Here is a 10,552-nt window from a genome sequence, read left to right on the forward strand (position 1 = left end):
CCATTGCCTACTTAGATTATGATCATAACCTTCGGCTTTTTCTCAAGTGTTTGAAGTATGAGACCCTTGATCTAGATCTTTTTCCTTGCCAAACTAATTCGTACATTGCCTCAATCAATCATCTTCAGGATTTAAAAGTCACTCTTGAGGAATGTGGCAACTCTTATCTCTGTTCCTTTTCCAACAATGACTTGCTTTTTGCCCGGTTCCTTGATCAAAATTGTGATGCAGCTTTGAAAGTTTTCACCAAGGGTGTTGCAGAGCTTCTCCATGAACATGTTCCAGGGTCTTCAGGAACATGCCTTTACATCGAGGGTGTTGTAGCGCTTTTTAAACCTTTCCTCCATCCTGAGTGCAACTCAGTATCCACTCAAGAAAGCCTCAGCGAAGGGATTACTGTTTTTCGAATTTGGAAGCAAATTTTGAAATTAAAAGGCAAGCGCTTAAATGCAGTGAAAAATGCAGCAAAAGATCCTTCTAAACGTGGTAGATTCCTTACCTATGGTTGTGCAAAAACAGCAGAGATTCTTTTTGCTGCTGGCACATGCCATATGTTAGCCATGTATGCTCATTTTAAGGACCTTGGCACTTCTATGCTTTCTCTTTCCAATTGTGGAACCAAGACGACCGAAAGAATAATAAGTGAGATTCAGGGCAAAACAAACCAGATTCAGTCTTTGGATGCACAGCCAACACTTGCGGGGATAATGGAAAAGATATCCAAAGTGCAATCTAACCATACTGCAGAGGACAATATGACAGCTGCAGGTGCAAAAAAACAAAGTAGTACAAATAGGCGAAGGTTATCACACAAGCTGAGAATTGCTGAGGCCTCAGACTATGAATACCCAGAGACCTTCTGTGATTTTAGGAATCAACTAAAGGAAGCATATAAAGTTGGAGTAGAGAAGGGAAAATCCTTATTCAGAAAGTACTGTCCTGAAGGAATGGAGTTTTTGGAAAAGAATGGTGGTTTTAATTTCTTAACCAACTTCAAAAACAGTGTCCCAGATGAAAACGTATTTTGTGGAACTATAAGTGAAGAATATGCGTTAGAGAAATTAAAGGTCAAGTCTGCTGAACTTCTGTCTAATAGTGCTGTGAAGGAAGAAAATCTTGTGACCAATTATTTTAACCCAGAGGATATTAGTAAAACTTTTGATTCTGAAAAAGGCAAATGTGAAAGCGGCCAGGAAGGTGAAACAGGTGAGAAACCTAAAAACTTGGATAAAGGTGAAAATTGTGAAAAAGAGAGGAATGTTGAGAAAGTTGGAAAAAATCTTATTTCTGATGATATCCTGGACCACCTGGAGTCTGATGATGTTGAAATAAAGGGTGCAGAAATTTCAGATAAACGTAGATGGCTTCTCTCTAGAATTGTGAATGGGGAAAAAAAGGAAATACATTTAGCACAGGCATTGAAACTTCTTGTCCCAAGAGAATATGTTTCACGAGAGAGATCAAGGAGACACATTGCTGCAAAATTTTTGCCTGATAGACATGAGGTGGACAAACAGCACAATGTTTTTGCTTTCAGATTTGTGGTAGCTAAAGTTTCTGGAAAGGTTGCCGTTTGTAAGGTTGCTGCTTTGAACAACAATGGCAAGTCTGTTAAAAGTGCGTCAAATTTAGATGAGAGCGTAACATGTCAGCTTATCCCTCTTCAAAAGCTGTCTGAGGAAAAGAATTTGTACATACTACCCAAGAAGATCGTTGTGAGTAATTGGATTAAAGTTTTGAATATCAAGGGTGAGTTGAAAATGTCATGCAATGAAGATGGTGAATACAGTGTGATAGACAAATCATTGAGTGTTTTAGAAGCAGCTGAAGATTCAGATCTGTTGTCTGAGGATCTTAAGTGTGCCAAGCAGCTTTCTAACAGCTTGCCTCCACTAGGTTTTCATGAAGTTAATGATGTTATTGATAAAAAACTAGATCCCAAAACTGAAGAATACTTATATCTTGTGAAGTTCAAAGGAGAAGAACAAAGTGATCCCGTCTGGCTGAGCCAATCTTGTTTTGATCGGCCTATCCATTTTTCAAAGAGAAAGGGATTTGCATCTGAAAAGGTTTTTGCATGTGATGAGTCCTTTATGAAATTTGCTTTGAATGCAGAATCTCCTTCAGTCAAAGCAAAGGCCCCCCAAAAGCGACAGTCTAAAATGCCCTCTGACATAAAGAATGCTCTAAAAAGAACTAAAAAGCCAGGAAATCCAATGAAGAGAAAATCCAGTCCTTCTTCCCACATTCCAGAAATAAAGAAAAAGAGAGTTCTATCTGTGGGTGAAACTTCAAAAGCAAAACTGGAAGCGTTTTCTTTTGTTAGGACTGAGGACCAGAAAAAATTGGTGATCGATGTAGATCTTATCATGGTGGACCGGGAAGAAAAAAGTTTTACAACTGACAAAGAAATTTTTAAAGTCTCATTAGAAAAAGTTTCAAGTGGTCAGTGGCTAAATGATGTTGTCATGCAAAAAGTCAATGAAATGATTAAGGTACAATATCCCAGTATTAGGGGCTTGCAAGATCCTTTAAATTCCAAAAGAAAATCAATGCTGAGTCCCGTGCCAGTAGACAACAACTGTACAAGTGTACAAATACATCATAATGGCTGTAAACATTGGGTGCTATCAACCTCTATAGGAAACGATGTTTTTTTGTATGATAGTCTCAATCAAAAACCATCAGAAAACCTCAAAGATCAGTTGTTCTCGTGCTATAGTAATTGCCAAGAGGATGGAAGATTAAAGGTTTGTAAAAAAAGGGTTTTTTTACAAACTGGAGGCGAAGACTGTGGCCTTTACTGTATAGCGTATGCTGTTGACATAGTTAATGGAAGATCTCCAGAGTCAATTTTATATGATCAGGATGTCATGAGAAAACACCTCTTGGATTGTATTGCGAAAGATAATTTGACTCCCTTCCCTGAAAGAGAAATTGTGGATATTTCTGATATCGAAACCTTATGGCCTCCATTTTTCATAACAAGAAAATGATATCCTTAATTTCAATGATCTTTAGCATTCCATTCTATCGCACATTACTATCAACATTTAAAAACTACCCAGGCATTGTTCCATGGATTGCAGCATTCTGGCAACGATGCAACGTTTTGATCGTTTTGTTATTTTTAGCAGCAGTTTTGCTCTTTGTATAGATTAAGCTTTGTTAATTGATGTCTTATTTTTTTGTATATAGCGTTGGAAATTGATTTTGCTATTTAGCTACTCTTCAGTTTTGTTTAGTTTAATCAAATTCTTGTTGAATTTTCGGTTTAAATTTAGTCATAGTTGTATTTAGTTTTACAGTTATATTTAGTTTTACAGTTATATTTAGTTTTAAAGTTATATTTCGTTGATTTTTTATTTAGACTTTTTTCTGTAGATAGGCTCTCAAGCTTTGTTCTAGTTTATATAGAGACCAATTTTATTTGTTGATTTACAGGCCAAAACAACCGTAAATATTGAACGAATACAAAAATTTTTATTGATCCTTTGTTCTTTTAACTTTTCTGTAACTTCGTGGTCTTATTTTGATTTGTTTTTATGAAATCTACTTTCTTTTTTGTATTGTTTTTAGCATGAATAAACCTTTTTTCATAGATTGGCCTGTATAACAAAAAAATTGGTCTCGTCTAAGGGGACTAGTACCATTAACTCAAATAAACAAACTTCTGCAAAACTTCAAAATATTAAGTGTTGAAAGAAATTAAAAGTTCAAATGACATGAATATTTGACATGAGAAGCAAAATTTGCCACTCTTTGTTTACTGTGGAAGAAAACTGTTATCTAACACATCACAAGAATTTAATGTTGACCACTGAAGTGAAGACCATCTTCAGATGTGAAAGAAGGCAACCGACCGACCGAACGACCGACCGACGAATGAATTATTGAAGCAGAAGATTTGCCAAACAGTTGATCAAATGACCTGTAAAGACCATGTGAACACGAGAAGGCTGAAGAACGAATGAAGAAACACGAGACTGGCATATTATGGCTTGTTTTTTTACTACAGTAAACCCAGAGTAGCAAAATTTCTCGCTTTGTTGTTTTTTCGCTGAATAGTATAAGCGATAATGATACTCGCCGTTTTTGCATTTTTGTGAATTCGGTCGCTTGCTGAGCAGAACACATGTCGGATATTAAATCGATCTTAATCACTATCATAAAATTGTTTTAAAGTTCGGAAAAAGCAAAATTGTTTTCTGTTTTTTTTTTTAATTTTTTGCTAATTGGTATAAGCGATAATGATGATCGCCGTTTTTGCATTTATGTGAATTCGGTCGCTTGCCCAGCAAAAAATACATAACATTTTATTAAGTATACTTTTACTAAGTATTTGATTTTAGGATGGCATAACGTGGCTCTGAGTTTTTTTCTCACACAGTTCAATTTTATATGAGCAACCAAATTCTTTAGGGTGTGTGAGTTTTTTTATCAGAGTCGGATATCCTCACCGAAAAGAGGATATCCCATCTTCGGTACTAGTCCCAGAGTAGGGTGGTTCATTTTGGCCGGACTATCAAACACTTAACCTAACTGGTCTTTTCAATATCTGAATATTTCAAATGTAATTTATTCCAAGAATCTTTTAATAAAAGCCCCAAATGTAAGTTTTTTTCTTTCAAAACGTCTCACTAGACTCCATGGCCTTTTTTTATTACAGTAAAGTGCGTAGTCTGTATGGGGTTATTTGTAACAGTCGCTATTGATTCACCTTCTGTTAGGTTAAGTTGGTAGCGATAGACGAACGGTGCGGGTTGTGGGGCACCGTTTCACCCTACTCTTTAACTTAGAGGAAAAAATTTGTTAAATTTGGATTCAGATTCAATTTTAAGTTATCACTGAAACTTTTTAATTTCAACTCGTTTGATGCTAAATTCCTGTTTCTTACAGCTTCTCTCGGGCTTAGGTTTTATTGTTTGCACAGGTGTGTCAAAAGCAAAGCTATCTTAAGTGTTTATCTCGAGTTTTTAGTCAAAATTTCACGAAATTTTGTCTTGTTTAAATTTTTCAAAATTTTCGAAAATTAAAGAGAATTTTTTTTTTTGATACTACTTGTTTTAACCCTTTTTCTTCACATATATCTTGAGTGAATCGCGAAAATTAATACACGCGAAAAATTTGGATACATGAGCATTCAGAATAACTATCTTTTTGCAAAAGAATTTTATTCAATGTTCATTTTTTCTCAATGTACTAAATAATTCAATCCAACATTATGTATCACAAAGTCTACACTACTCAAGGATGCTTTTAAAACAAGCAGATGAATAAGTTTTGGGAGACAAAGTTTTGTTTAGGTTAGACAGAGCTAAGCATTTTATTGGAGGCTGCATATCTAAACCCGTTATCCACTGCTTTAGAAAATTTTCAAAAATTATTTTGCCTTATTCTTTGACAGATTATTACGATGTTGATCAAACCTTTAATTTAATTTCTTAAAGCTGCTTCTGAAAGTCTTTTTCAAATCAAATGGATAATACAATCTCTAAAGCGCCATTTGTTTTGCTTGCCGTCTGCTGCTCTCTTTTTTCTTTTTTAGATCCAATTGTCAGTTATTCATCTTCGCATCCAAAGCCTGGTAAGTGTTTGTCTTCCGATTTTAATATATTAGTATTCGAGATGTTTAGTGCAAGGTTCAGAGAGACCCCTTAAATCTTAGGTGCCCCCCCCCCTTTCGAGATGCACCTGAAATATAAATGGTGGTTGAAAACCTTTGCAATTTTAGCTTCCGTTATGGCGTATCGGAAAATCTAAATACAAACATCGAAAGCAGCTGGCGAGGCGACCTTTTTTTCGATGTGTTTCTGAGAGCATATTTTAGCTAGAAATTTTCATCTGTTCTGATCAGAACTTCCTCGAACTTTAACTAGAAATAAAGATGTGTTCTGACGAGACAGGGGGTTAATCAAGAGAGAATTGATTTAATCTTGTTGCCTAGTAACCCTAGAAATTTTCAGAACACATCTTTCATGGAGAAAAACAAATATCTTACAAATTTATCTTGACAAACCGTTTTTCCTAGATTTTAGAACACATAATTTGTATAGAAATTTGAAAGGTCATAACATTTGGTCTCCTAGAAGATAAGAACACATATTTCTAAAAAATTTCTCCGTCGGCTGCTTCTGAAACATCAGTGATTTTCAGAGAAAATGATTTTTTTATTCTTGCATGGATTTGCTTTAAGGTCATTTGAGAAATACGTGGTTGGATTTTAGAAAACGCATAAAATTTAGTATAAAAAAACATGAAATTTTTGAGTATTTAGGAACGTGCTCACGACTTTTTTCGCCAAACTGACCCTAAAGTTTTGGGCAGGCTGGAGACCTCAAAAATGGTTTGATTTGGCTGAAATTTTGCACACTTATTCCTTGGGTGAATATCTGGGAGTGTTTTTTTTCTTTTTTTTTGTAATTTCGATTTTTGGATCTACTTTCCGAAAAGTAAGCTAAGGAGGCTTAAGGTGGGGGTAGGTTAAGGAGATTAAAGCAGTCATGCCGGCTGCGCAGACCTGACTGAATGACGGAAAGATGTCCAGTGGAAAAACTTAGAGTGTGATTAATTACGTGCGTCCCGTGCCCTCGTGCCTTCGTGCCCTCGTGAGTCCCGAAAAAATTTACGTGGGTAGTCCGTGGGTCCCAAAAAAAATTACGTGCGTCCAAAAACTTTTTTTTACAGTTTTACACTTTTTTAATTACTTTCTTAAAATCTCGCTGAAAAGACTCACTATGAGACACGTACGCATTTTTTCTATTTTTCATTTATCCACTATGTCAAAATTAAATACTGGCTAGGATTGAACTTTCGAGCCTTCGTCACGTGCTATATTCCTAGATACCAACTTTTTGACCAAAACGTTTTTGAAAGTCACGTTTACTATATTCTCAAAAATGAGTTTCACGTGTACATTTATTTTCTTATATTTTCATTCATCCGCTATGTCAAAATACACTACCGAACGTTCGAATTTTCAACTGCTGGCTTTAAAGCAAGAGCACAAAAAAAACACGTTCGAAAGCTTTTAGTAACTGTCAATCACAAAACCAAGTGTCACGTTCAATTTTCTTCATTGTTCATTCAAATAATGTTGCATTTTTCTTTTTAGCTCAATGTTGCATGTATAAAAGGTCAAGAGGCCGCCAATGAGCAAATCATTTCCAGCCATTTCATTCAAAGATCAAGATGGGAAACAGCAACAGCTCATCAACTATCGCTGAAGGTAATATTTCTTTTCAAATTCAGTTTTGTAATCATCTTGGCGCTGATTTTCTCCCTTACGATTTTTTAGAGAAATAATTTTTCTGAAATTGTAAGAACTGGACTATTTTTGTAACGATAGAATGCTTAAATTTCACTGAGTTGATTTCTTAAGCCGGACATTAACGTAATTTCAAATTAATTGCTTTTATTTCTTCTTTTTTTCAGCCACAATCAAAACCTTCCGGCTTAAAGTTCGAAATGACACCAGCTCGGTAGCCGATGTGTTGGTGAAAGCTCATGATAGCCTGGAGAAGACTAACTTAAAAAGAAAGCGAATTCCTCCAAAAACGATTGTTTCGTTGCGTATGCCGACAACATTCCAAGACCTGGTGGTGTCGGCTGCAACAAGGGAAAGGCGAGACCGGATGCTAGTGAACGGCGAGGAGAAGCTGGTATTAGAAATCGACGAAGGTGACGAGATATACATCGTGCTAACAAGAAAGAAGTAACCTATTAACTTTTGTACATATTTTACTTATTTTCTTGTTAGCACTTTTTTCACTTCCAACACCAGTTTCTCCTTTTCGTTCACATAAATTTGTTCTCTAAAGATAAGTAAGCGTCTTGTCTTTTCCTTGTAGCTAATCGAAGAAATCTAGGTCTTCTGTAAATCTGTAAATTCTTTTGGAATTCGTTTTCTTTTGAGGTTTGTTTTTTCCGAATTTTCGTGTGCTTTTATCGTTTTCTTTTATCCAAGCCTTGATTTTCGACTTTGAAATAAACCAGACCTAATGGTGATACGTGACATCCCAACAACTCGCTAATTTTACAAAGTTATTATTTTTAAATATTTTTATATTATTGCTGTAAACAGTTTTTTTGACAATTTATTTTTACTGCTACGAAATAGAGTTTTTTTTTGTACTATTACTATTTCCTTTGTTTGTGTCAAATCCACTTTCCGCCTAGCCCCAACTTGAATTAAAGAAAAATGGGTTTCCCCGATATATTCAGACGCTTTTATTGGATTATTTTTCGAAAGATGGAATTTTGTCCGTAAGCTCTCGTTTTTCGGGGGCTGTTTTTCAGAATTCTAGCTCAATCGGGAAGTTAAATCGAAGTTGAATTTTTCAAAACCCAAATTTGAATCATTGGCTTGAAAAGGTATGGGGAGTCCGTTTTCGAATTTCTGTTCGACTAGAATACGCATTCTTATAAATAATTAACGAGAACTTGAAGGAATAATAAATAGGCTCTTCCAGAAAAGATTCGTTATATGGCTCTACCAAATACATTATTTTTTTCAATTATCTACCCCCGGACATTTCGATTTTTCACCCCACCTCCCTGGACAAGTTCACCCCATGGACATGGTAGTTTTTCAGGATTTTTTCGATACCCATGGACAATAAACTTCGAGCCCCTATGAACGGTCTTTTTCCTGTCTTTCTGGAAGTATAGTGACAAAGTAAAGTTCAACCAGAAGTAGACTCACTGCTAGAACCGGAAAATTGGGCCTTGTTTCCGAAGAGATCATTTGAATTTATAATATAAGAACGTTTAATCATATAACGCACAATTTCGCTCTATCTTGATCACAGTGATCCATACCCAGATAAATAAAATAGCAAAATGATTTTTAAAATGGCGTGGCCAAGTGGTTAAAGGCGATTTCTGAAGCCTTCAGGTCGGTGTTCTGGACTATTTGAGTTTTAAGCCTGAAAATGTTCTTATTTTCACCATTTTCTGAATATATTAGTCCATTTATTTAAGAAACTGTATTTTTATAGAAAGCCTTAAAATCCTTAACTTGTTCTTAACATTTTTGGCCATCCAAGCCTTATGCTCTTTACAGTTTGGTGTTATAAAAAACGTTTACAGTATGGTGTAATACAAAATTTAGGTATTTTCTCGGGTATTTTTTGACCTAGTATTCGCCCCCCCCTCCTAAAACCCTGGAGAAACTTGCCTGATTTAGGAGAGAAATTATTCTCTACTGTATAAATAATAACGATGACGTCATCAACAAGAAATTCCTATCTGCTGTACATGATGACGTCATCAGCTAGAAATTTTTATCTGCTGTACAACAATGACGTCATCAGCTAGAAATTTTTATCTGCTGTACAACAATGACGTCATCAGCTAGAAATTTTTATCTGCTGTACAACAACGACGTCATCATCTAGAAATTTGTATCTGCTGTTCACTGACAAAATCTCTTCAGCTAGAAGTGTCAAGCAGATAGTTTGTAGGAAATCATGACCCTAGAAAATTGGACCTGCTGTACAATTTGCAACTAAAATCTCTCATCTGGCAAAATACAGCAGATATTCTTATAAATCGCTCGTTGGATGCTTCTGCTCGTTGTATGCTTTCGAAATTTACGCCGAATTCCGCCACTCCGTCCGAAAAAAGGGCCGATTCCGCTCCTCCGCCAACCATGAACCCCCCCCCCATTCTTGGTTCAAAGGTGCTAAATAAAAATCTAATTAAAGATGCAGATGGACTTTCAAATATGTTTAGATCTGTCGATAATCTGGCATCTTTGGAACTTGTATCTTATGTCAATTCAAGAAACCCTGTATTGAAATCGTTCATTGAAGGAGCAACACAAAAATCATTTCAAAACATTTCTGGCACGGGAAAAGTGAAATTTGCCACTCTTATAGAAAAATTTTATGGTCTTCCCAATTTGAAGCTAATAATGCCAGTATCCTTCTCTGCAAACCTAGTTCAATCTGCTGTGTCAGGTTCAAAAACTGTCATTAAAATCAATGGTAAAACTGCTCCAGTTGGTAGTTATACGTCATATCAAAATTGGTTCAACCAGAATGGTAGCCTGGATATCCAGGCTGTAAACTATTTCACAGTCTAGTTTTTGATATTTTATGTTCTGGTTTACAGCCTGGTCTCCCTAGAGCGATTTGCATTCTCTTTAAGAGAATGCAGTCCGCTTGCTTGCGCTCACTTCGCTAAAGCCGTAAGGGCCAACCTACACAGCGCGGAGCAATTCTAAAGCAAAAATAGGATAGTCCTCCAGTTGCTAGTGAAGATAGTACTTTCTGTTACATGAAAACATGATAAAGAAGAAAACAGAGGCAAGTTCATTTTCCAAGAAAACATGGTTGGTCATGATAATGCATGCAAACTTTTTTATGGACTTTGGTGTAATCTTTGGATGTTTTAAATAGTTTTAGATCTTGTAAGACTGCTTTTTATTAATTTCTGTTTTGCTGCCCTGGGTTGACTAGGAAACATGGGTTTGCACTTTCATTCTCTAGGGAGACCAAGCTCTATAATTTTAGAACTTTGTATGTTGAGATAATTTTTGTTTTTTCTA

General features: G+C 35.8%; 1 protein-coding gene across 1 annotated transcript; it reads left to right on the top strand.

The window, feature by feature from the left end:
- The first annotated feature begins 5,052 nt into the window (after positions 1-5,052).
- Positions 5,053-8,075, top strand: LOC136817101 (uncharacterized). The gene is made up of 3 exons (XM_067073442.1): positions 5,053-5,587; positions 7,115-7,228; positions 7,435-8,075. The coding sequence occupies exons 2-3, from the start codon at positions 7,192-7,194 to the stop codon at positions 7,716-7,718; spliced, it is 321 nt and encodes a 106-aa protein (XP_066929543.1). The 5' UTR covers positions 5,053-5,587; positions 7,115-7,191; the 3' UTR covers positions 7,719-8,075.
- Positions 8,076-10,552: the final 2,477 nt, after the last annotated feature.

Source organism: Clytia hemisphaerica, unplaced genomic scaffold (assembly GCF_902728285.1).
Source record: "Clytia hemisphaerica strain Z4C2 unplaced genomic scaffold, Clytia hemisphaerica genome assembly, whole genome shotgun sequence".
Classification (NCBI taxonomy): domain Eukaryota; kingdom Metazoa; phylum Cnidaria; class Hydrozoa; order Leptothecata; family Clytiidae; genus Clytia; species Clytia hemisphaerica.